The 26,991-nt window shown below is 42.7% G+C and overlaps 1 protein-coding gene across 3 annotated transcripts in view; it reads left to right on the top strand.

Moving 5' to 3' along the window:
* The first annotated feature begins 7,096 nt into the window (after positions 1 to 7,096).
* Positions 7,097 to 26,991, top strand: part of NAA35 (N-alpha-acetyltransferase 35, NatC auxiliary subunit) — a 55,217-nt gene continuing 35,322 nt past the window's right edge. The window contains exons 1-11 of one of the 3 annotated variants that reach the window (XM_089662116.1): positions 7,097 to 7,340; positions 12,454 to 12,591; positions 14,260 to 14,293; positions 15,416 to 15,530; positions 15,735 to 15,809; positions 16,500 to 16,667; positions 16,745 to 16,811; positions 16,895 to 16,938; positions 19,925 to 19,975; positions 23,430 to 23,513; positions 23,601 to 23,715. In XM_089662116.1, coding sequence (XP_089518242.1) covers positions 12,468 to 12,591; positions 14,260 to 14,293; positions 15,416 to 15,530; positions 15,735 to 15,809; positions 16,500 to 16,667; positions 16,745 to 16,811; positions 16,895 to 16,938; positions 19,925 to 19,975; positions 23,430 to 23,513; positions 23,601 to 23,715 — 877 coding nt within the window. In that variant the 5' untranslated portion in view covers positions 7,097 to 7,340; positions 12,454 to 12,467. The other 2 variants (XM_089662115.1, XM_089662114.1) reach the window with 2 other exon arrangements.

Here is a 26,991-nt window from a genome sequence, read left to right on the forward strand (position 1 = left end):
TTCTGAATGGCACCCCAGTGCACCTTCTCATTTTAAATGGCAGCCCAATTCACCTTCCAAATGGTCAGTCCGCCCCTGGGCCCGTACACATGATAAGAAAATTGTATGAAAATGTTCATACGAGGACTGATCATCCGATAATCTGATCGTTAGTACACAGCTTTTGAGAGACGATCACGAATGTGAAATATCGGAAGGGACAAGCGCCAAAATGTTTCTCATACAAAACCAGATGTACTGATTTTCGTTTAACCTCCCTAGCGGTCTGATTATGTCCATATTTCGGTGCTCAAAGTGGTACATTTTTTTGCATGGAAATATGTATTGTATATGTAATTTACTATCGCTGTTCTCTAGCTGGTCTAAAATGGCTTTTGATCTAAAGGGACACTTTTTGGATGCCATGGACGTTTCTCAGTTTCCAGGCAGAAAGAACAGTAAAAATGCAGGCAGGGCACAGGACAAAGAACTCGGGACAAAATGTATGTGAAATGGTTTGATACAGTAATGTTTTACTATGTGATTTTAGTGTATTTAGTGAATGTCACTTTTTGTCATTTTCAAATTTCCCGCCGTTCCGTCCCCCATACGTCCCGACGCTCGCAGGGGACGGAACCCAGAAGACAGATGCCAGCATCCGCCGGATTACATTGCCGGGGACACTGCAGGAGGGACATCGTGGGAGCACAGGACAAGGTAAGTGATCGAGGGACCGCGGAGCAGCGCCGCATGGTATTCCTGAGTGTAGCTCGGGGGTTACCGCTTGTGGTACTGAAACTTTACTCCGAGCTACACTCGGGAATACCGCCAGGGAGGTTAATCAGTACTGTAGTCGTCCAAAAATACAATACTAATACAATACTTAACTTCCAACATTTTTTTCTTTCGTATAAGAATTTTAGAAAGTTTAGTACCCTTTTCTTTTACAATATGGAGAATAGCATGCAACCCCCCCCCCCCCCCCCGGATGATCATTCGTCCGACATTTGTGTGTATGGAGCATTATATCGAATTTTTGGTTTGTGGTCCTCAGATGCAATGCATTTCCACTTTATGGTGAAAATTTAGGTCATAATTAAAATTTACCTAAACCCAATAAAGGGGCCCAAAGTTTTCCCACAACCCTTATCATGTGTTTACTATGTTTTGAGGCAAGTTGTTATGGTGTGATGGGTGTTAATGGGGTTTACACTCCCACTACTATTGTCACAGCAACCAATACAGTTGTAGTACAATAAAATAAAACAAAACAAAAAGTGTAAGGCAGCGGACACCAATAGGTAGTATAATGAACCTAAATCAATGTGCATAAAAGTTAAACGTGTAGCGCCAATCATATAAAATAGTGTAGCTAATAAAACATATAATCCAAGGACACATGGCAAAAAACAAAATTCAAAAAAACAAATATAATAAACGTCCATAAGTGTCAAAAGATCAGTGAAAAAACTTAATGATATCAATTCACCACCATAAAGTGCTCTTGCTTGCAGTAAAGTAATTCATAAATGAAGTCACCGTCTCCCTGTGAATTCAAAACGCACATCTAAACAGAAATTCCAAAGGTGCATGTGGCTGGCAAATGACAGTATCCTTAGGTGTTACTCTGTCTGGTGAAATAAAGCACACAAGGAGCAAATATACTTCCAATAGTGTAGTATTTATTAGAAATCCATAACATTAAGTGCATCAAGTGCAACCAATAAATGTCAGCTTACAAAGATGGCTGCTGCCGACCTGGAATCACACAGCGACGTGACGTCAGCACTGTACACTTCTCTCCCATGCGTTTCGTCCAATAAGACATTCTCATTACCTTAAGTCAGTTTTGGTGAGTTTTGAATTCACAGGGAGATGGTGACGGCATTTATGAATTACTTTACTGCAAGCAAGAGCACTTTATGGTGGTGGATCGACATCAGCAAGTTTTTTCACTGAAATTTTGACTTAACGGAGTTTTATATGTCTTTTTTTGAATTTTGGTTTTTGCAATGTGCTTGGATTATGTACCTAATTAGCTACACTATTTTACATGATCGGCGCTACACTTTTATATTTTAGGAACAAAGTTGTAGTGTCACTGTCCAGCTTACATCAGGTGAATCCATCCCGTCAGGCCTGGACTGGCCATAGGACACACCCTCCTTCTTTCCCTTTTTCTTTCCCTCCTTCCCTCTTTCTTTCCCTCCTTCCTTCTTTCCCTCTTTCTTTTGATCCTTCCTTCTTTTCCTCCTTTCCCTTCTTCTTTCTTTCCCTCCTTCCTTCTTTCCCTTTTTCTTTCCCTCTTTCCTTCTTTCCCTCTTTGTTTTGCTCCTTTTTTCTTTCCCCCCCTCCTTCTTTCCCTCTAGTTCCCCGCCCACAACAGATGGGAGAAGAAAGAGAAAACTGCCCCTCCTCCTACTCCTGTGTTTGCCCCGCCCACACACCCTGCCAGCCTTGTGTCTTCTCTCCCACTGTCTCCTGTTTCTCCCCTTTCTTTCTTTCCTTCTCTCTCTCTGTCTCCTGTTCCCTCCTCCCTCTCTTTTCCTCCTCCTTTCTTTCCCTCCTTCCTTCTTAACCTCTTTCTTTCCCTCCTACCTTCTTTGCCTCTTTCTTTCCTTCCTTCTTTCCCTCTTTCTTTTGCTCCTTCCTTCTTTCCCTTTTTCTTTCTCTCCCTTTTCCTTTCCCTCCCTCCTTCTTCCCCATCTTTCTTCTTTCCCTCCCTTTTTTTTCCCTTTTTCTTTTGCACCTTCTTTCTTTTCCTCCTTCCTTCTTTCCCTTCTTCTTTCTTTCCCTCCCTCCTTCTCTCTAATTCCCTGTCCACTACAGATGGGAGAGGAGAAAGCTGCCCCTCCTCCTCCTGCCCTTTCCTCCTGTGTGTGCCCCACCCACACACCCTTCCAGCCTTGTGTCTTCTCTCCCCCTTCTTTCTCATTCTTTCTGTCTCCTGTTTCTCTTTCTTTCCCTCCTTCTTTTCCTCTTCCCCTCCTTCCTTCTTAACCTCTTTCTTTCCCTCCTTCCTGCTTTCCCTCCCTCCTTTCCCTCTTTCTTTTGCTCCTTCTTTCTTTCCCTCCTTCCTTCTTTCCCTCTTTCTTTTGCTCCTTCTTTCCCTCTTTCTTTTGCGCCTTCTTTCTTTCCTTCTTTCCCTCTTTCTTTTAATCCTTTCTATCCCTCCTTCCTTCTTTCCCTTTTTCTTTCTCTCCTTCCTTCTTTCCCTCTTTCTTTTGCTCCTTCCTTCTTTCCCTCCCTCCTTCCCTCTAGTTCCCTGCCCACTACAGATGGGAGAGGAGAGAGAAAGCTGCCCCTCCTCCTCCTGCCCTCTCCTCCTGTGTGTGCCTCACCCACACGCCCTTCCAGCCTTGTGTCTTCTCTCCCCCTTCTTTCTGTCTCCTGTTTCTCTCCTTTCCTCTCTCGCTTTCTCCTGTTTCCCTCCTTCCTTCTTTTCCTCTTTCCCTCCTTCCTTCTTTCCCTCCCCCCCCTTCCTCCTTTCCCTCCTTCCTTCTTTCCCATTTTTTGCCCTCCTTCCTTCCTTTTCCCCCCTTCCTTCTTTCCCTTTTTTTGCCCTCCTTACCTCTTTCCCTTTTCCCCCCCCCCCTTCCTTCCCTCTTTCTTTCCCTCCTTTCTTTTTTCCCTCCCTCCTTCCTTTTTTCCCCCGTCCCTTCTTTCCCTCTTTCTTTTGCTCCTTCCTTCTTTCCCTCTTTGTTCCCTCCTTCCTTCTTAACCTCTTTCTTTCCCCCTTCCTTCTTTCCCTCCTTTCCCCCCTTCCTTCTTTCCCTCTTTCTTTTGCTCCTTCCTTCTTAACTTCTTTCTTCCCCCCCTTCCTTTTTCCCCCCTTCATTCTTTCCCTCCTTTTTCTCCCCTTCCTTCTTTCCCTCTTCTTTTGCTCCTTCCTTCTAAACCTCTATCTTTCCCTCACCCCCTTCCTTCTTTCCCTCTTTCTTTTGATCCTTCCTTCTTTACCTCTTTGTTCCCTCCTTCCTTCTTAACCTCTTTCTTTTGCTCCTTCCTTCTTTCCCTTTTTTTTGCCCTCCTTACCTCTTTCCCTTTTCCCCCTTCCTTCCCTCTTTCTTTAACTCCTTCCTTCTTTCCCTCCTTTCTTTTTTCCCTCCCTCCTTCCTTTTTTCCCCCGTTCCTTCTTTCCCTCTTTCTTTTGCTCCTTCCTTCTTTCCCTCTTTGTTCCCTCCTTCCTTCTTAACCTCTTTCTTTCCCCCCTTCCTTCTTTCCCTCCTTTCCCCCCCCCCCCTTCCTTCTTTCCCTCTTTCTTTTGCTCCTTCCTTCTTTACCTCTTTGTTCCCTCCTTCCTTCCCTCTTTCTCTCCCTCCTTCCTTCTTAACCTCTTTCTTTTGCTCCTTCCTTCTTTCCCCCCTTCCTTCTTTCTGTCCCTCTTTCTTTTGCTCTTTCCTCCCCCCCCCCTCCTTCCCTCTTTCTTTTGGTCCTTCCTTCTTAACCTCTTTCTTTCCCTCCTTCCTTCTTTCCCTCTTTGTTCCCTCCTTCCTTCTTTTCTCCCCTTCCTTCCCTCTTTCTTTCCCTCCTTCGTTCTTTCCCTCTTTTGCTCCCTCCTCTCCTTCCTCCCCACCCTTCTTTCTTTCCCCCCTTCCTTCTTTCCCTCATTCCTTCTTTCCCCCCTTCCTTCTCTCCCTCCTTCATTCTTTCCCTCCTTCCTTCTTTCCCTCCTTCCTTCTTTCCCTTGTTCCTTCCTTTTTCCCCCCGTCCTTCTTTCCCTTTTTCTTGCCCTCCTTCCCTTTTTCTTTTCCTCCTTTCCTTCCTTCTTTAACTCCTTCCCCTCCTTTCTTCTTTTCCTCCTTTCTTTTTTCCCCCATTCCTTCTTTCCCTCTTTCTTTTGCTCCTGCTTTCTTTTCCTCCTTCCTTCTTTCCCTCCCTCTTTCTTTCCCTCCTTCCTTCTTTCCCTCTTTCTTTTGCTCCTTCCTTCTTTACCTCCTTCTTTCCCTCCTTCCCTCTTTCTTTTGCGCCTTCTTTCTTTCCCTCTTTCTTTTCCTCCTTTCTATCCCTCCTTCCTTCTTTCCCTTTTTCTTTCTCTCCTTCCTTCTTTCCCTCTTTCTTTTGCTCCTTCCTTCTTTCCCTCCCTCCTTCCCTCTAGTTCCCTGCCCACTACAGATGGGAGAGGAGAGAGAAAGCTGCCCTTCCTCCTCTCGCCCTCTCCTCCTGTGTGTGCCCCACCCACACGCCCTTCCAGCCTTGTGTCTTCTCTCCCCCTTCTTTATGTCTCCTGTTTCTCTCCTTTCTTTCCTTCTCTCTCTCTATCTCCTGTTTCCCTCCTTCTTTTCCTCTTCCCCTCCTTCTCGCCTCCCTTCTCCCCCACCTCCTTCCTTCTTCACCCCCCTCCTTCCTTCTTTCCTTCCCCCTTCCCCTTTTTTTGCCCTCCTTCCTTCTTTCCCTTTTCCTCCTTCCTTCCCTCTTTAACTCCTTCCTTCTTTCCCTCCTGTTTTCTCCCGTTCCTTCCTTCCTTCTTTCCCCCCTTCCTTCTTTCCCTCCTTTTCCCTCCCCTTCCTTCTTTCGCTCCTTCCTTCTTAACCTCTTTCTTTCCAACCCTTCCTTTCCCCCCCCCCTTCATTCTTTCCCCTTTTCTCCCCTTCCTTCTTTCCCTCTTTCTTTTGCTCCTTCCTTCTTAACCTCTTTCTTTCCCTCCTCCCCTCCCCTTTCCTTCTTTCCCTCTTTCTTTTGCTCCTTCTTTCTTTCCCTCTTTGTTCCCTCCTTTCCCCCCTTCCTTCTTTCCCTCTTTCTTTTGCTCTTTCCTTCTTAACCTCTTTCTTTCCCTCCCTCCCCCCCCCCTTCCTTCTTTCCCTCCTTCCCTCTTTCTTTTGCTCCTTCTGTCTTAACCTCTTTCTTTCCCTCCTTCCTTCTTTTCCCTCCCCCGCCCCTTCCTTCTTTCCCTCTTTCTTTTGCTCCTTCCTTCTTTCCCTCTTTGCTCCTTCCTTCTTTTCCCTCCTTCCTCCCCCCCTTCCTTCTTTCCCTCCCTTCCTTCTTTCCCTCTTTCTTTTGCTCATTCTTTCTTTGCCTCTTTGTTCCCTCCTTCCTTCTTAACCTCTTTCTTTCCTCCCTTCCTTCTTTCCCTCCTTCCTTCTTTGCCTCTTTCTTTTGCTCATTCCTTCTTTCCCTCTTTTCCTCCCCCTTCCTTCCTTCTCTTCCTCCTTCTTTCCCTCTTTGTTCCTTCCTTCCTTCCTTCTCTTCCCCCCTTCCTTCCCTCTTTCCCTCCCGCTTTCTTTCCCTCCTTCCTTCTTTCTCTCTTTTGCTCCTTCCTTCTTTTCTCTCCTTCCTCCCCCCCCCCCCCCTTCCTTCTTACCCTCCTTCCTTCCTTCTTTCCCTCCTTCCTCCTTTTTCCCCCCTTCCTTCTTTCCCTTTTACTTGCCCTCCTTCCTTCTTTCCCTTTTTCCTGCCCTCCTTCCTTTTTTCCCTTTTTCGTTTCCTTCTTTCTTTAACTCCTTCCTTCCTTTTTCCCCCGTTTCTTCTTTCCCTCTTTATTTTGCTCCTTCCTTCTTTCCCTCTTTGTTCCCTCCTTCCTTCTTTCTTTTGCTCATTCCTTCTTTCCCTCTTTCTTTTGCTCCTTCCTTCTTTCCCTCCTTCCTTTTTCCCCCCTTCCTTCTTTCTCTTCCTCCTTCTTTTCTTCTTTCTCTCCTATAAAAACATGTAATAAAAATTAAAATATATAATTGTAAAAAATGAAACAAAAATAAAAACCTACTGACACTAGTATTGGAATTATGAGTCACAAACGTTGCTTTTGAGACCGGTTCCTGGGGTTTTGCCACTGGGCTCCGAGGAAAGGGTCCCCGAGCTTGGGGCTGCTCAGTCTAAAATGCCCAGGCCTATTTTTTGTCCCAGTCCAGGCCCTGCATCCCATGGATGGCCATTTCTAAGAAGTGGAGGAAAGGCAGATAAGATCCCTTCTTCCATGTGATCCTTCTCTAGGGGGTCTGTGTCATATAAGCCAGCACCGGGCTGTAGCCACGCCCACCTACATTGAGAGCCAATGACATTCACAGCAAACAGTGGGCGAGCCTGCACCAGCAGCTCAGCCACCAGCTGTTCTCCCATCTGACCCGGGACGTCATTGACAGGGCTGACCCAACCTTTCTACTCATGACACATGCAGGGATCGCGAGAAGAGCAAATCTCGCGATGGCCGGCACACAGTCAGCGTGCGCCCCTTCCTAACCAGTCATATTTATTTCCTGGATGTCGGTGATAAGGGTGAAATCGGCCTTACTGACTTCCGTGTAGGACTATATGCCGGTATTGATGTCCTCTCATGAGTGACAGGGCTCGGTGCTCAGCCCGGTGACGTCATCACGCTGCCCCTGGCGTAACGTGGAGGCAGAGTGCTTGGTAAGCCGGCGAAGGAGGTGAGGGGGATTATGCCTGATAGAGGTGATGTGGGGCTATGGCAGGGGGTGTTGTATTGGGTGTTATTTTACAGGGAGAGGGGGGCAGGATTCATTTATGTCACTAGAAAGGACCCAGCTACTCACACTGCTTCTTGCCTTCTGGTGTCACAGTCACCCACCTTGTCATGCCACACAAAAGAGTCCACGCACGCCTGACACATTTCCAATAACACAAGGCATTGTACAGTGAGGGGAATTGATCACAATTGGAGTAGCTGTGCATGACAGCCAATCAGCGTCTGTCTTTCATTGTCAAAGCTTAAACAGACCAGCTGAAGATAGAAGCTGATTGGTTGCCTTGTACAGCAGCTCCAGATTTGAGAAATTGGAGTCATTATTTATCAAAACCCTCTCCCTTTAGATTGTAAGCTCCATGAGCAGGGCCCTCTTATTCCTTCTGTATTGTAATTGTACTGTTTCCCTTTATATTGTAAAAGACTGCGCAAACTGTTGGCGCTATATAAATCCTGTATAATAATTTGAACATTGGAGTGAGGATCTATGATCAGCGTGCTGCAGGGCTCTTTCACACCAGATCAATGCAAGGAAACCTAGAAAACAATTATATATATTTTTTTTAATGTCTCCTCTCACTGTAATGCTGTGTTGGGTTGCTGTGTGTTGTGTAAAAATGCTGCAACTTCTGCAATTATATATGGTGCAGCTCACCTCATCTATGTTCCCTTGCATTGATCTATGGTGTGAAAGAGCCCTGCAGCACCCTGATCATAGATCCTAACTCCAGTGTTCAAATTATTATTATACAGGTTTTATATAGTGCCAACAGTTTACACAGTGCTTTTCAATATAAAGGGAGACATTACAATACAGAAGGATTAGGGCTCTGTTCACACCTACGCAGTTTGCTTTGTGTCTGTTTTGCAGTGCTTATCGCAGTTTGCGTTTCTCTACAAGCGTTTTTACTGCATTTTGTTCAGCTTTTTTGTTTTAACCGTTTTCCGTCTGCCCTATAGCAGACATACTGCTACACGGCAGCACAGGTGCGCAAAATCACGTGTGTATATGTGATTTTTGTATTTTCAGGTAGGGGGCGTGCACCCTACCTGAGCCACCAAACAAGAGATACCTGTGCTCAAATCCCAACAGCTAGTGCATGCATGTATCCATCAGGTGCTATGTTAGCATTGTGTCCACAGTAGCATAGGCAGGGCAGAGTAGGACTGGCCATAGAGGGATTACTTTGACGCAGTTGGCCAGCTTAAGCATGTATTGCGATATGTGTGAACTAAATATCCCTATTTATTGCATAGTCTGCTTGAAAGGGTATATACCAGTGTGCAAAGGGGCCTTCAGAATTTCTACCTGTTCCACTATTCGCGGCCTCGGCTGTTAATCACTGGGTCCCTGACAGTGATTACTCGCTGGCACCCGGTGATCGTCGAGTAATATTGATGGAGGGAGAGAACTGTATGTAAACAATACAGTTCTCTCCCCTGTCAGCTCCCGCACACTGCTTTGTATGGCTCTGCTATGCAGAGCCATACAAAGCAGTGTGCTTACAGTAAAGCACAAACACAGCACATAATGTGAAACCGCACACAGTGAACCTTTTGATCGCCTCAGATGTTAACCCCTTCCTGCCCAGTGCCATTAGTACAGCGTCAGTGCTTTTTGATAGCACTGATCACTGTTATGTTGTCACTGGGGATGTCAGTGACACCAAATCAGTTTCCTCCAGTGTCAGAATGCCTGTTATAAGTAGCTGATCACTCCCATTACTAGTAAAAAAAAAATAAAAAATTCCAGTATATGTGACACCATTTGTAAATGCTATAACTTTCACGTAAACCAATTAATTTACATGTATTGGGATTTGCTTTTAGCAAAGACATATAACAGACAATAACATTTTGGCCTAAATTTATGATGAAATTTGATTTTTAATTTTCTTTTTACTTGTCAAGTTTATTAGCAAAAAGTCAAAAATATTGTTTTCTTTTTCTCAAAATTGTCGGTCTTTTTTTTTTTTTTTAGCGCAAAAAATAAATAACACACAGGTGATCAAATACCAAAAGAAAGTTCTCTTCGTGGGATAAAAAGGACGTAAATTTAATTTGGGTGCAGCATTGCTTGACCGCACAATTTTTAGTTTAAATAACGCAGCGCCGTATCGCAAAAAATGGCCTGGTCAGGAAGGGGGGTAAATCCTCTGGAGGGCAAGTGTGATTTTTTTTTTTTTTTTTTTTTTTTTTCTTTCCCGCTGGGCAGAATAAAAATGCAAAACCGCACTGTCATGCATTTCCGCAGATTCTCCATTGAGCTCTGTTGTAGCTGCCTTTTACTATTAAAAAAAGTCCCTGATGCTTTCCAAAAACAAAGCAGCTCAAAAAAGCATAGATGTGAACATATTCCATAGGAAACCGTGTTAAATGGACTGTAGTGTGTTTCTGGGAAAAAGCACTAAAAGAGGCATTGGTGTGAATGGAGCCTTAGAGGACCTTGCTCATGAAGCTTACAATCTAAAGTGAGGGAGGTTTGATAAATATTGACTCCAATTTCTCAAATCTGGAACTGCTGTACAAGGCAACCAATCAGTTTCTATCTTCAGCTTGTCTGTTTAAGCTTTGACAATGAAAGGCAGAAGCTGATTGGCTGTCATGCACCGCCAATCAGCTTCTGGCTTCAGCAAAAATGCTGCAATTGTATATGGTGCAGCTCACCTCATCACATGTCACTTCAGCGTGTTGCAAAGCGTTGTGGTGCATATACCTAAATGAAGAGTCCATTCTGGATAGTTCAGCAAAGTGATGAAAAGAAAAACTAAATCGTTTGATATGTTGCCATGATGCATTACACCGCCCCCCCACAATGTAAATCCGCCTGCTTTAACATGAAGGGCTTGTGTGAACGAACTGTGCTCCTTTTTTTTTTTTTTTCCCCTTTCCTTTGCACGCAGTGCAGCTTACCTTACTGCAGTGTGTTGCAACATGTGTTTAGAGTCAATTCACACTATATGCGGTGACAGACGTTTTTACTGCACGGTAAAACATCTGGCACAGCAGGGACACACGGGAAACAGTTGTTTCCTATGTGTCCCATTCATACTGCAATGCAGCCTAGTGCTGTGCGAAAATGTCCAAATTGCACTGCAGTGTCAGACAGCGCAGTGGATTGCACCACCTGACAGTGAATGAAGTGTATGTTTTGTACACTTCAAATAGAGCTGGTACAAAACAAATAAAAAAAAGAGATGGTGCGGTATACTGAATCGTACACCACACTGCGCCCTAGCTAGCTGGCCAGCTGAATCACTCCGGCTGCTCTGCGATTTCCTGACAATCAGTGTTAATTCGCCCTTAGACTTGAATGAATTGTGACACGTGGCTAAAGTTAAGGGTGAATTCACAGTTACTTGCGCTAAAATGAATGAAAAATTCATCTGCATTTCCACGCATTTTAGTCATGTTTTAATGCTTGTTGACTTGCGTTGATGCACGTTTTGAGATGCATTGACACGATTTTTAGCAAGCCTTAAAATGTACTGCATTTTGCAAGACTTCTTGTGACATATCATCTTTTGGGTCACAAAATAAATCACAAAGCAAACTTTTTTTTTTTTATTTGCATTGCATTGACCTGTATTGCGTTGTGTTAAAATGCATACTTACTGGTTAGTGCAGCATTGCTGTGTGAACAGGACACATAAGAAACAAGTGTTATTTAGATGTCTTTGCGTTGACCTGCATTTTACAGCTGCGCTAAAATGCGGATTAACGTGCTAGTGTGAATTGGCCCTAAAAGTAAACCGTGCAATGTATTGTAACAACACATCTCTGTACAATGGACACCAGCACTGTTCTAGACTTCAGGCTGTTGTGAATGAGCCCTTCAAGCAGAACTTAATGCACTGAACTTACCTTCTTTCTAATGGTCTGGATCCCTCACTGGCCTTGACAACTTCCCCTGTATACCTGTATACCAGTCGTCGGACATCTCCATTGGCCAGCGCAGCATGATGTAACTCCTGTGCATGCGCCAGAGATAATCAATCTGGCACACAGGGACTGTGCTGGTGATGTAAGCTGAGCTGCACATGCACAGCTCAGTTTACCTGCCACAGAAGACTGTAAGCAGTGCATGTCTCTTCTGCAATACTAGCCTGCTTGCTCCCAGGCCTTTGTTAAATGCCTTCAGTTCTGCTTTATAGCTAAATTCCAGGTATGGATTCTATTTCACAGTTACTTTGGTCCAGCTTGGACCAATGTAAGTATACATATATCATACCTGTGGGACCGCTGTGGAAGCAGAAAATCACTGTAGTAGTCATTGTCTTCCATGAGTAGTGCTGACCAGCTGCTTTGCTGCATAGTAACCACAGGGGGTCACTTGCATGGCAAAGGTGCGGCATCTACTACAGCGAATCTTGACATCCACACGGATCCCACAGGCGCGGCATATGTATACTTGCATTGGAATGGGTGCCATTCATTGAACATTTTGAATTTTTTTTTTTCTCCAAATGAATGCAAGACATTCTATGTTTAGACTAGTGTAGAGGTGGTTGATGGTTTTGTTTTGCATTCACATTTGTGTGTTTTCATGTACTATAGCACATGTGTGGGTTTTTTAATACCAGAATGAATAGCAGTGCATAACTACAGTGTTGGTATGCATTGTGGGTGTTAATGTGTATTATCACGTAAGCTACGGTATGATTGAGGAAACTTGTGAAAAGAATAAAGCCCATACACTTTTCTATGCTGTCCAAGGTGCCGTTATATAACATGGTTACAAGCAAAGCCCGTTATAAAGTGTCTAAAGGAGGATCCGTCTGTCAAAATTCTGCCTTTCATGTATTCATCTGAACAACATTGAAAATAGAAATCAGATGTATTCATGTATGTAACAAACTTCACTCCTAGACATTTTCAAACTTTAGATCTAGCATAGGTAACAGGAAAAAAATATGTTGTCACATGTTTGCCTATGAGAAGTGTTTTTTGTTTTCTAAAAAAAAATAAGATTATGCTAATATGTCTTTTCTAAATGTGTCATTTTTGTTTTCCTCTAAAATGTCATATAGGCTAATATGCCTTTTTATGTGTTCTAGTAGTGACTAGTGCCATGGTAATGAAGGCTTCCATGGAAGATGATGATTCAGGATGGGAACTTTCCATGCAGGACAAGATGGGGAAGAGCAATGCCAACTGGATAGACATCACTCAGGAATTCAGAGATGCTTGTAGTGGTAATTGTAGTCCTATATATATTTTGACAGCGACAGTCCCTGCCACTATATAAATTAGTTCAAAAAGGACACAGGACTCTCATGCAGTCAGTTTGAGAAGCAACAGCAGATGTTTTATGAACACAGAAAACTGTGTCTTAAGTTTTTTTCTCTGGATTTGGTAATTCCAAATCGGGGCTGGAAGCTTGAAGGTTCCAAAGAGTATTGAGTGGGACGGACCCCTCAGTCCTGTGTCCAAGCTTTGCTAGTTGCATACAGCCTGTGTGAGTCCACAGGTGGTCAGGATTGTTATACAAGATCTGAGCATAGCTCAGGACAGTTGCTGCTGTTTGGAGACAGCCCAGCTAGGAGAGCTGGGAGTTCCTGTTGGAGTCTGCAACCCTTGTGAGGAGGGTTCATTACCCAAGATTTGGGAAAGACTGGCCAGTTACAAGAAGTTAGCGGGTCCTGGGTGCTGGAGGGAATCCGGAAGTCTCTGGAGGGAGAAAGCTTGAGGTGCTGTAAAAACCCTCTCAAGAAACCATGTGGGGACTGAACAGCAAGGTGCAGTCACCTAGGTTGGGGGAGCCTGAATAGCCAGCGGTCTAGAAATCCAAACAGAGCAGAGGCACTGCTGACCAGAGAGCCAGAAGGCTTTTAATTTTCATGTAATAAAGGTGGGCTACCAGGCCCTTAAATAGTGTTTTTTTTTTTTTTTTTTTTTTTTTTTTTTGTGATGCAGACTGTACAACTGCTCCTACCATGAGAGCTTAACACCCCCAATTCATAATATTTAAAAAAAAAAAATTTAAGTTGACGAAAAAAAAGAAACCCAACAGTATGTATACGGTTTCCAGTTTCTACATGTCTCTTTGTTTCCAGCCATTAGCTGCATATTCTGCCTGCTGTATATGCAGCAAAAACAGCAGCTCCTGTAACACCCTGTGATATTGGCTATCAATTGACCGCTTAGGCCTGCACACTAAGCTGGCAGAGTGGCTATCCCATGTATTGTGCAGATTTGAGGTGTTCTTTTGACAGCCGCCTGCAGTGAGCCTCTGTCAGGTTAACAAGTGGGAGGAGATCAGTGAATGGCACAGCACTGCTCTCCTTTGCACACAGAATCTGCAAGTGCCCAGTGCTGTGCACTCCCAGGTTCTGCACTTTAGCATGTGGTGGTGCCCTGAATCAGCTCTAATGCAAATCAGGAATTCTATCTCCTATCTGTATATGCAGGACCCAGAGGAGGCACCAGACCTCTTAACAGACCTTTTGTCTATAGTGAAAAAATTAAAGTTATGTGACAGGCCTTTTTCCAATCACAGACTGTTTTCAATGTTATGGAGAGAACAGTCCAATGGACATTAAAGGTTGCACATTATGACCTGCATTTTATTACTGAGTGATAAAATGCAATTATAGGGTAGAGTAAACACTGTAGTTTCTATCAGAAATTGGTGATTGCTCTGCATTATAAATAGGCACTTTGATTTAAAAAAAAAAAAAAAAAAAAAAAAAAATTCCTGTAATGCCTGCTCAGTCGTATAGTGAGTAATTGAATGAAATGTTATTGCCAGAATTCATCTGTCTTTTTAATGTATTAAGTTGTGCTTTTTTTTATATAAATAGTATGTACAGATGTACTGGAGGATGTGTGCAACGTAAACTAGATCTTCCTTTCATTTACAGAATTGAAACTGGGAGAACTCCTTCATGACAAACTGTAAGTATGGCCACTATGTAGTCTTTTTAATCCTTTTGTTGCCACCAATGTAAAGCGTACATCGCTGGCAGCAGCAACTTTCACACACAATCCCAGTGGCAATAGCTGCTGGGAATGTGTGTGTATTTCACAAGCCTACTGTCAGCTTTCTCCTGGAAGTTTTTCTTCTAAGTTTTTGACAGCCATTGTAATCCTTCCCCACTCTATCAGATTTGTGGTGCTACCCAAGACTACAATAAGTTATACAGTCTGAATGTACAATCTCCTTTTTAGATCTGCCATCAACTATGTAGTACAAGGGCATACTTGATTGGATACAAATTAAATGTATATTTAGGTGTTTCCTTTATATTACATAGTTTTAGTAAATCACAAGAGAGATTGCCAGCGTTAGAGAGATGTCCACTGTACTTTATTGTCCACTGTACTTTATTTTCCTGCTGACAACGTTTTAACTGATGGGAAGTCAAGGGAAGTTCAACAGCAACACAATCATACCAAATGTTTGGGTTTTTTTTGTAGGGAAAAGCTAGAACCCCTGTCTGATTTTTTTATTTCTGTCTTTGTCACTGTTGCAGATTTTCAGCAGGATAGAAAGAGGGTAAATCTCCCTAATGGAGCCGCAAATGGCAACAAAAAACTGACATTATTTCTAATCCTTCCCAACTGTACTCAAAACTGGAACCAATGTTTTTGGGTTGACATAAACATTAACACCTTTTCTTTGCTTTTCCACCACCCTGTTTAGCTGTCAAAAACAAATTTGCAGTATATATTATGAGGTCACAAGGAGTGGGTAAGAAGTCCATAGCCTTGTGTAACATGTTGGTTTGGCGCTTTATACAGGGCTGTCTTTCCCATGTCACAACAGCCAGTGGGAAGGTGCAGAAGCAAGGAAAGGTGGGTATATGCTAGTGGGGAAGTGATCCTTTTACTTGACTATGCATGATCAAAGAAAAGGTTCACATTAATATGTGCCTTTTATTTTAATGTGACTTTGCAGAGTAGAGTTTATATTCTTTAATACAAGTCTTTTATTTGCCATGCATGAGCAAAACACTGGTTTGCTTCAGGGCTCTTTTAAAAATTGTGACTGGTAACATTTTTTTATTGGACTTTCAGCTTTGGCCTGTTTGAGGCTATGTCAGCTATTGAGATGATGGATCCTAAAATGGACGCTGGGATGATTGGCAATCAGGTTAATCGCAAAATTTTAAACTTTGAACAAGCAATAAAGGTTAGTTGCAGCTCTCTAGAAAACATTTTCAGAATTACATATATTGTAGTTTCTAATTTTGTTATTATTTAGTGGACTTGAAAGAAAATTATGATTTTGTTAAATACTCAAAGGTTTAACCAGTGGATATATTTTTTTCACTATGTATGAACCACTACCGTCATTTGTTTTTTATAATGTTTTTTTTTTCTTTTTAATTTTAAGGATGGCACAATTAAAATTAAAGATTTAACTTGGCCTGAACTGATAGGAATTATGGACACTTGTTTTTGTTGTTTGGTGAGTTTTAGTTTCAGTACTATAGGTGAAATAAATTGTTGTGCTTATACATGTGTTGTGGTAATGTTTCTGTTAATATAACAGCGTGAATGGGTACTAAGGGGTTAGCCTATTCAAAACTGATGCTTTCATAGTTGGTGGATACGGGAGCGTACGTTGACCTAATGATGGTTTTTTTTTTTATTATGCCACTGGGACTCTGAGTGATGAGAGCCAAGAACATTAGTTCCTGCATCTCCACACCTCCAAAGATAATAATAAGAGACCCGCCTCTACCTTTTTAATATGTGTATGTTTTATATTGTGTGTGACATTTGTCCAACAAATGTTTTATAAATGGACCCTTTAAATTGTCCCTGTGCCGGAGATACCTATAACACAGACCAGTCACTGTTGCTCTTTGTGCTTGTGAAGGGTGACTTGTCTTGTATCTGCCCCCCCCCCCACTGTAGTTTTCTGTGGGTGGACCTGTGGTGTCCCGGCTACACTGCTCTGCTGTCTGCGGAGGCTATGTGCCTCCCATTTATGATGTTGTTGCTACTTTGCATGGTAATATTAAGCTTTCATGCAAACTGGTTTTATAAATCTTTTTTCAGCTACTGGGGAATATATTTTATTGAAAGTATGTGTGTCCGGAGTTCAACTTTAATAATCCATTTATATGTCCCCAAAATGTTTTTATTTCTGCAGATTACCTGGTTAGAAGGTCATTCATTGGCACAGACCGTTTTCACTTGCCTATATGTTCATAATCCAGATCTTATAGAAGACCCGGCTATGAAAGCATTTGCACTAGGAATCCTTAAAATATGTGATATTGCCAGAGAAAAAGTGAACAAGGCTGCTGTATTTGAAGAGGTACATCATCTTTAAGCCAAATAATCAGTGTATCATGAAGGAGCTTCAGTTTTGTAAATCTTTTTTTTATCTTTTAGGAAGACTTTCAGTCCATGACATATGGATTTAAAATGGCCAACAGTGTGACAGATCTCAGAGTAACAGGTGATATATATTTTTTGGTTTACGTACTGTATGCACAATACTTTCTTCCCACACCATTGATGACTCTGGAATTGCATCTTTAGGAATGTTAAAAGATGTTGAAGATGACTTACAGAGGAGAGTAAAGGTATGTTTGACATGCATGAATTCTATTTCTAGAATTGGAGGAACCATAAGCTGGCATTACAAATGTGGTGTCCGAAAGAACAAGCCTCATGGGCAATTACATAACTGCTTGTCTAGTGAGGAATGTAGATTATCTCTGATTGTATAAAGACACCTTTTACGATTGTACAGTAAATTTGTTCTGTTTCACTCTCGTTTCTGCCTGCCAGCTACTCCACAGACATTTGTGGGTATCGGTTTGGTAGCTGAAGCAGAGCTCTATTGCTTTTGCCCTTTCTCCTGGGAACTCACCTGCCTTTTCAGTGAGTGTGGGGTTTTTTTCCCAGGAGTCTCCTAACTTTTCCTCTCCCCTTGCATGCTTGGTGACGGCGCTTGTTTTGGGCAATATGTGGTGCAATGGACAAGAGCTGTCAGTCAAAACTCAGTAGCTGTTTGTACTGAGCAGCGTGGTCAAACGGGAAGTGGGGGACATACCGTTGACCATGCTAGCTCAGCATCCACACCATCTATAATAATGTGACAAAAAGAGCTACATGCACTTTCTCTCCTGTGGGACAGAAGGAAAGTCTTAAAATCATTTTGGTGAGACTGCTTTAAACCTGTAGATGCAGATGTACAATTAAAGTGGGAGTCAAGCAAAAACTTTTATTCCTCATTTGGGATAGGATCAGAAGGGGTTAGAACATCTGTGTGTGAACAAATTGGGGGAAATAGCTATGTCCTTATGACTACTCTCTTCAGAACAGAAATTGCGGGAAAATATAAAATAGCATCACTAAAACAAGGGTAGAGGGGAAATCTCTCATGGTGGACACCTGTTCCATTAACAGCTGTATACAATGGGATTTCATCTCAGAAGGTGAAATGACATATCCTTTACTGCAGTGGTTCTCAACCTTTCTAATGCCGCGACCCCTTAATACAGTTCCTCATGTTGTGGTGACCCCCAACCATAAAATTATTTTGGTTGCTACTTCATAACTGTAATTTTGCAGTGGGAGGACTAGCGCCCCATCACTGATGTCAGTGGGATGAATAGTGTCCCATCGTTGGTATCAGTGGGAGGAATAGTGCCCCATCGTTGGTATCAGTGGGAGGAATAGTGCCCCATCATTGGTGTCAGTGGGAGGAATAGTGTCCCATCATTGGTATCAGTGGGAGGAATAGTGCCCCATCATTGGTATCAGTGGGGGGAATAGTGCCCAATCATTGGTATCAGTGGGAGGAATAGTGCCCCATCATTGGTATCAGTGGAAGGAATAGTGCCCCATCATTGGTGTCAGTGGGGGGAGGAATAGTGTCTCATCGTTGGTGTCAGTGGGGGGAGGAATAGTGTCTCATCGTTGGTGTCAGTGGGGGGAGGAATAGTGTCTCATCGTTGGTGTCAGTGGGGGGAGGAATAGTGTCTCGTCGTTGGTGTCAGTGGGGGGAGGAATAGTGCCCCATCGTTGGTGTCAGTGGGGGGAGGAATAGTGCCCCATCGTTGGTATTAGTGACACAAATGATGGGGCACTATCCCTCCCACTGACACCAATGATACTTACCTTGCTGACCCCTGCTCCAGCCTGGGCTCGCTCTCTCCCTCTCCCATCTACAGCCTGCATACCTGGCTGCAGCAGCAAAATTTGCACTTACCTGTCAGCTGTCTTCCTTCTCTGGCCTCTCTCTTCACTCGCTCCTGCAGCTCCCTCGATCTTCTTCGATCTCCGCGCGCTGCCGCTCGGCTCCTCCTCTCCAAGCTCCACCTCCTCGCCGGTGATTGGCCGCCTGTGTGCCTCTCCTGAGCTACAGTTCCGGTGGCCAATCGGCGGCGAGGAGGCGGTGACAGGGGCAGCATATCATCCCGCCCACACATCGCCGGAGACAGGAGCGTTGTCTCGGTTCCTAAGACCATCGGAAATATGTGTTTTCCAATGGTCTTAGGCGACCCCTGGGAAATGGTCGTTCGACCCCCAGGTTGAGAACCGCTGCTTTACTGGGACATGGACAGCAGTAATATCGCTACAGCCATTCTAACTTTTCCTTTCAATAGCCAAGATTACCAAAAATGGTTTAGCTGGATTTCCACTGACAAACTAGGACCTTACTCACCTCATTAGTCCCTATTCTTAGACTGAGTGGACATACTACAACATTGCTTTTGCCATGAATTTCTTCCTATTGAAGAAGAATGGGCTTCATGTGTGAACATGTCTTCCAATTTGCGTATTCACGACCATGTTCTACTATGACATGGAAAATAATAAAAGCGTCAGATGACAGTTCATTTTTGTATTTTTCTGTTTAGACATATACATATATGAAATGTTGATTTACATTTCATAAATGTCTGTCGCAGGGCAGTGCCTTTCCCCTGCTGCCTTATACTTATTTCTTTAGTATTTGGTAACTAAAACTTGAACACTATGACATACTATTGTTGGTAGTGTATGAACTGCCAAAATGAAGTTGTAATCTTAAAGGATAAGTTCACCTTTTGAGAACTTGTTCCATGTTCCACCCATTTTTAGTGTGGAACATGTAACATGTTCCCAAAGCTGCTGCCCCTCCCCTCCCTGTGACAGAAGTACAGGGAAAAATTCCCTGCACAAGCTGTCCCTTTTTAAAAACAGCATTCTGTGAATGAATATTCCATATGGCCAGCTGATCACCAGTGCAATGATTTACAGGCTCCTGCAACCAAAAATAATAAATATACATTTTGTTACCTGCAAAAAAAAAAATGTGCATTTATTGTTTTTGGTCAAAAGGTGAACCTATCCTTTAATCCTGTATTTGGCATGTGGAACAAGACTAATGCATGGAAGTGTGTAGATACAGAGTTACAGTTGAATTCAGAGTTTGATTGTTATTGCTGCATTCTTCAAGGCTATAATTTTTTCTTAATTGGTGAAAAATCCCTGTTTGTAGGTTGTTGTTGTTGCTTGTTATCAAAATGCCTTTTGGTGTAGTAATAACATCTGTCTGCAACTTGCCTGTTGTTCCAGAGTACCAGAATTCGACAAGGAGAGGCAAGAGATCCAGAGGTGGAGCTTGAGGTAGAACAATTTCTAGATACAAGCTTTTGATTTTTATTTATGCATCTTCTGGAGTTGTTGTGGTGTCATGCAATTGATGGTCTACCATCAATATTTTCTTAATAACATAAGCAGGTTGTGACTACCACTGTGCGATAAATTGATAAAATATATAGGGGTTAGACAAAAAAAATGGAAACGCTACATGATTTGCAGGTGTGAAAGTGACAACATGTTTCACATTGAAACTGAAAGTGATGTAACACTCTTTTGCTTCTGCTGTGTGATGAGATGCCTGGCTAACAGGTGGAAAGCCTCATATTCGTAATATGGAGTCATGTCAGAACTTACTGAGCTCCAAAGAGGGCAATTTGTTGGTGCCCACTTATTTATTTTTATTTGCCAATTTAAACGTGTCGCAAGGTACGGTATTGTAGGTTATGATGGCATATACAGTTTTTGGGAAAATGCTGTCTGATGAGCATAAGCGCGGTCAACATGGTCAGCTGACTGAAAGAGACAAAAGGACATTGCGCAGGATTGTGACCCAGAATAAGAAAACAACTGCTGCAAAAGTGACTGCAGAGCTCAATCTCAGTCCTGTCAAGACTGGGATTGAGCTCTGCAGTGACTTTTGTAGTAGTTTGTTTTCTTAATCCAGGCCACAGTCCTGCGCAATGTCCTTTAGTTGCTTTCAATCAGTTGACCATGCTTATCCTGATCAGTCGACGTTTTCCCGGAAACTGTATATGTCATCATAACCTTTGATACTGTACCTCGCGACAAGGCAAATAAATTGGCAACTTCAGTAACTGAGGCACTATCTAAGCGGGCACCAACAATTTTGCCGCCTTTGAAGGTCCGTAAGCTCTGACATGACTGTACTGAATGACGACAGTGAGGCTTCCCGCCTGTTAGCTAGGCGTCTCATCACGCAGCAGAACCAAAGAATGTTACACCACTTTCTCTTTCGACGGGAAACATGCCATCACACCTGCAAATCATGTAGTGTTTCCATTGTGTGTGTGTGTGTGTGTGTGTGTGTGTGTGTACAGTATTTTAATAATTACCTGTTTTGTATTTCTCATATCACATGAGAGCTCCTGTAATTAGCAGGAGCCAATGGCCTGTATGGACCCCTAAGTAAAAAGCTCTGCCTTTTTTCTAAAAAAAAGTTCTTAAGGTCTAGTAAACTGACTGTGCCTAGACTGAGAGGAGGAATCCTGCAGGACTATGTAATCAGCCTGCTGTAGGAAAGAAGAAACATTTGATTTAGTCACCCCTTTCTACTAATGTATATGAAATTGCAAAATTGTAACTTTGTAGTAAGTCACAAGGTGAGACTAATCTATATAAGGAAACGTTTGTACACAATTAATAACTGCACAGTTTACAGTCATCTCTGAGCCAGCATCTCTGTCCTTAGGCTAGACTGACACTTGTGTGGCTCTAGGAGCTGCGTTTTTCATGGGCATGGCAGCCTATTAATTTGAACGGACTGCTGTGCCTCCTGAAAACTCAGGGAAAAGGTCCCTGCACCATTTTTGAAAAAACTGCTTGCAAGGAAACTGCAAGTGCAGTGCGGTTCCCAGTGCGTGGGGTTGCGATTAGGATTACTGGCATCCCCACACATCTCCTGAGCGGCAGCACGTTTTTCTGTGTGGGTGGTTGCGGCTGCGGGAACAGGTGTGGTCCCGCAGTGGCAATCACCCGCACAAGTGTGAACCTAGCCTTAACGTACATGCTGAGCTTAGTGCCTGAACAGAGATGGCGAAGATGATGACATTTTCAGGGGATGTACTGTGATTTCTGTGCAGTAATAAATACTTGTAGCACATTGCATAAAGTGGTTGTAAGCCCCCCCCCCCACACACACACTTATACTTACCTAAGCCCCAGCTTGCTCCAGTGATGTGCATGAAAGAGCCTCAGTTCTACCGGCCATTGGCTCCTGCTACTGTAAATCACAGCAAGTGAGCCAAAGAGGAGAGAGTGGGGGGCGGGGCTGAGCCTCACTCTGTGTGTGAATGGACAGTTCACAGCTCTAGAGGATAGTGAATTCAGTTGTATTACAGTGACAAAGAGAGTTTACAAATGTGCAACACAGTACATCAGGACAAACTAAAAAAAGAATACACAAATCTATAATATATACACTTACCGGCTACTTAATTAGGTACACCTGCAGTTGCTTGGTAATACAAATTGCTAATCAGCCAATCACATGGCAGTAACTCAATGCATTTAGGCGTGTCTTAGACGGATGGGCATCTTTTCGTCAGCTCTGCTGGGAATAGTGTAATGTACTTTTGCTAGAATTTTTTTTCTTCCGTATTATTTATTTTTTTTCCTTCAATCAAGACTCTTTTCTCCATCGCTGTTTTCCTGGAGTGCTTTCCAGGTCCAGAGTCATTGGCATTGCCTCGGCACTTGCCCTGTGTCTGTTGACCCATTCTGTGAATAGGCTACTCCGGCTAAACACTGGGAGCTACCTGTATTCTTTCTGAATCAATGAGTGCCTTTAAAATTCAAGTTTCTGCTGGTTCCTAAGCTGCGTAGAGGGTTAACGCAGAGGAACTCGGCGCTGACATCATCTGCTGCGTGGAGTGACTCTGTGCTCCCTTTCTTGCCATTTGGCATCAAGGAATTGTCTTCCCTCTGCAGCTACATGAGGCTGTTTGCAATGTAGAAACTTTGATCTCTGGTGCATTCCCACTGCCCTCCTACAGTGACTTTTGCCCATTCAGCTATCTGACTGCTACCAGCTATCTGGGTTTCATGAGTACCAGAGGCCATGCCTTGTACCCTAAGCTTAGTTGTCTTACTACTATGCATTCATAACATGTCTGTTTCTAGATATAGAGGGGACAGTCCTGTACCTTTTTGAAGGTACCGATGTCTGGAATCCTGTAGCCCTATGATTTAAAGGGTCTTCTTGGTCATCAGAGTCCTACTTGTTAGCCAGGGTCTCAGTTAAAGCCAAGGAAGTGGTTAAGTTACCTAGTTTCTGGCTGGTTCTGATTGCAGAGGATCTAAGCCTGCTCCTGTCACTGCTCCAGTGCTGTCTTGGCTGCAGTACCGATCCTCTCGTATTGTGCTTTCATGGGGGGACACTAGGGAAAATGGGAGCCATAAACTTCTGTCACTGTCAGTCAAACTCCTGTGAGGAGGGAGTGGGGGTGTGGCTTATCAGTGTTTCTTAACACCCAGCTTGCAAGGAGGCACCCTTTGGAAGGAGGAGCAGACAGCACTGGCAGGGACCTTTCTGTGCAATATCAATGCACAGAGCAGGCAAGTATTACCTCTTTTGTTTTAGCCAAAAAACAAAAACAGTCTTATCATTATCACTTTAAAGTTCATTTTTTATTTCTACCTGGAATGCTGTGCTTTATTTTTACATATTTTAGGCAAGAGTAAAATGTTTTGCTTTTCCAATAACATTTATTCTTCTGTTTTGTGTTGTTTGCTTTTCCAGCACCAGCAATGCTTGGCAGTATTTAGCAGAGTAAAATTTACACGGATTCTACTGACTGTCCTTATAGCTTTTACCAAAAAAGAGGTAAGTTGGTTTATCTTTGTATTTTAGGAGGTCCCTGTGGCAGTATTGTGCACAATAATTAATTTATTTTTTTTTTCTTTTGTCTAGACAAGTGCGGTGGTAGAAGCATCAAAACTAATAAGCCAAGCTGCTGACCTCCTTTGTGCTATTCAAAACTCGCTTTCACTTGGCATCCAAGCCCAGAACGATACCACAAAAGGCGGTGAGAATGCTTATATCAAACGTGCAACTGTCAAGTTATTTGATTAAACTATACCTGCTTCTAGAGAGTAACTTGCCATTTCTAAAGGATGCTTATAGCTGAAGAGATGCTGCCATTTTGCCCATTTAGAGCAAAGTGACAGTGGTATGTAAAGAACACAACTTAGCATGTCTTTTATTGTTGCGATTTATTTATTTTTCAGAATACATTTAATGTGAAATTTTATATACTGACCACAGTGAACCGTATGTTCACGTTTGTGCATCAAGAATTTACTGTTCCAAGGGCTCAGCTTTAGATCAGAAGCTGATGCTGCTCTGTAAAGGTGGCTGGACACTTTACATTCTGATTTTCAAGTATTTACCAGAAACTATTTAGTATGAGGGCCTACTTAATTGGATTTGAATTGAATGGCTTGTTTAAATAGACACTTGTAATATTCAATTGCTTGAAAATCTAACTGAGATACAGCAGAGCAGCCAATGAAATTATGCTATTAAATTCATTCCTGGAGGTCAACTTTAATAGTCTCTGAATGACCATTCAGAGCCAAATTTAAAGTAGAAGTTCATCAAAATGTAACTTAAGCTAAACATACTACTTCCCCCATTATAAACCTACTACATCCCCCCCTTCTAAACTTATTATATCTAACCATGTAAAAAAAATTTTTTTATACTTTCCTATTCTGAAGCTAGTCTGGTCCCGTTAGCAGCTTCAATGTAGAGAGGAGGAGAGGCAGTCAATAATGGATGCCCCAGAGTAAATCTTTGGGTGATGCAATCTCCCAGGCATTAGCAGCTGTTGGCGATCTCTCCACTACATAGAAGCCGCCACTGGAGAGATCATGTGACCAGACTGGAGCGGCTTCAGAATAGAATAAGTATATAGATCTTTTCTTTACTGGGTTAGATAGAATAGGCTTAGAATGCGGGTGAGAGTAGATTTAGCCTTAGATTTTTTACTGAAACTTCATTTTAAGAAGTACTCCAGGAAGCAGGAGTGTGTAGACCATCTCATTAACAACTTATCCAACTCTATATGCAGCATGTCTGTGTGGCTTCCCTTCTTGTGAATTTCACTGTAGAACACTTTGAGTTATACACAAACAGATGAAACCTGGCATCCCTTGCTTCCCTAGAGATGTATGTATCTCCTATTAACAACTAGATGGTGCTGTGGATAAAACAAATATATGATCCTAAGAACCAATAAGAAAAAAGACACCCTAGAGATGCTGAGATGCCAGAATTCACATAACGCCCTTCCTTCATTTCCCCAGAGTGAAGCCACGACTCATATGCTGACAACTATTTATTCTGGTTGTTGAGTTTCCTGGGAACTTATATGCATATTGAGGACTTAGGCATATCTCAGCAGGTATAAAACATTTTTTACTACAATGTATTTGCACATATCAACAGCATAGTCAAATGTATATTGTTCAGGGTTCTTGCTAACATATCATTAACTTCTTGACAAATGACTCAGGCTTTAAAATAATTGTGTTGCATCAGATAGTTGTCAACAAGAGGCTCTGAAGAATTAAGTTATTAATGCAGCAAAGGATTGTGTGCCACCCTTTCCTCAAAATAGTATACTAATGAAATTAGTAATGGTTGTTTATATGCAGTTCAAAGCCATGAATATCTCTCATGTATTGATTGGCAGCTACTTTTGCTTGACAGTTCAGGATGTTCAAGTTTTTCTGCCTTCCTAAACTATTCGCTTCCTAGATTCAACCCATTGCTTACATTCAATGGACACCAATACTATATGCACTGATAAGTACATTTTGTCAAACTGCAGTTCAATTTACACAGCTTTGCATACAAGACAGAAATAGTTATGTATGCCACTGCGTCTATACCTCAACTGAATGATACTGTAGATATTCATGCTTACATTGACAAGTCCACGTGGAAGTGGTATACTTTTCTGTTTACTGTAAATAATTTTTCTTTACTGGCACGTTGTTCTTTTTATAGGAATGTTTAGTGTACCATGTTGTGCTTCATATACCAAGTGTTTTTATTGGTTTTATTGCCCAGCATGGTAGCCAGATTCTTCCTTTTTACATATATTTTGTGTGTGTGATATACAGTACTGTGCAAAAGTTTAAGCCAGGTGTGAAAAGTTTTGTAAATTAAGAATGCTTTCAGAAATAGAAGTGTTAATAGTTTATTTTTATCAATTAACAAAATGGACCGTTAATGATCAGAAAATAAATCCAAATCAATATTTGATGTGGCCCCCCTTTTCAAAACGGCATCAATTCTTCTAGGTACAATTGCACACCGTTATTGAAGGAACTCGGCAGGTAGGTTGTTCCAAACATCTTCAGATCTTCTGTGGATGTAGGCTGCCTCAGATCCTTCTGTTTATGTAATCCCAGACAAGACTCTATGTTGAGACCAGGGCTCTGTGGTGGCCAAATCATTAATTCCAGGGCTCCTTATTCTTCTTTATGCTGAAGACAGTTCTTAATGACGTTGGCTGTATGTTTTGGGTTGTTGTCCTGCTGCAGAATAAATTTGGGACCAATCACACGCCTCCCTGATGGTAGGGAAAAGTATCTGCCTATATTTCTCAGCATTGAGGACATCATTGATCCTGACCAAATCTCCAACTCCATTTGAAGAAATGGAGCCCCAAACTTGACAGGAACCTCTACCATGCTTCACTGTTGCCTGCAGACACTCATTATTGTACTACTCCTGTTACAGCCAAATATTTAAGTTTTTGACTCATCAGTCCAGAGCACCTGCTGCCATTTTTCTGCACCCCAGTTCCTATGTTTTCATGTATAGTTGAGTCTTAGCCTTATTTCCACGTAGGAGGTATGGCTTTTTGGACGCAATTCTTCCATGATGACCACATATGGCCATACTTCCCTGGACAATAGATGGGTGTACCTGGGTCCCACTGGTTTCCACCAGTTCTGTGCTGATGGCACTGCTAGATTTCTTCCAAAGTCAAAGCGACGTAAACATGATGTGTCTTTCATCTGCTGCACTAACCCCTTCGCGCCGCCACCTCATGGTCCTTGAAGGGTTTTCTGACATCGGGAGGCAGGGTTTAGGGTCATGTGACCGTCATGGTGGTCAAATGATCGGGAAGGTCCTGATCGCAATGAGAGATCAGGACCTTTCTGTGGGACGCCGACACGTGCTGGGAGCGTGCAGGGCCCAGCCGCAGAAAGGCCACATATACAGTCCTCCAGGTTTGCCCGTTTTTGTGTTTTTTTTTTTTTTTTTTTTTGTGCTTCTTCATAAG

The sequence above is a fragment of the Staurois parvus genome, unplaced genomic scaffold (genome assembly GCF_062004578.1).
Source record: "Staurois parvus isolate SC_StPar_1 unplaced genomic scaffold, SC_StPar_1.0 ptg001432l, whole genome shotgun sequence".
NCBI classification, from domain to species: domain Eukaryota; kingdom Metazoa; phylum Chordata; class Amphibia; order Anura; family Ranidae; genus Staurois; species Staurois parvus.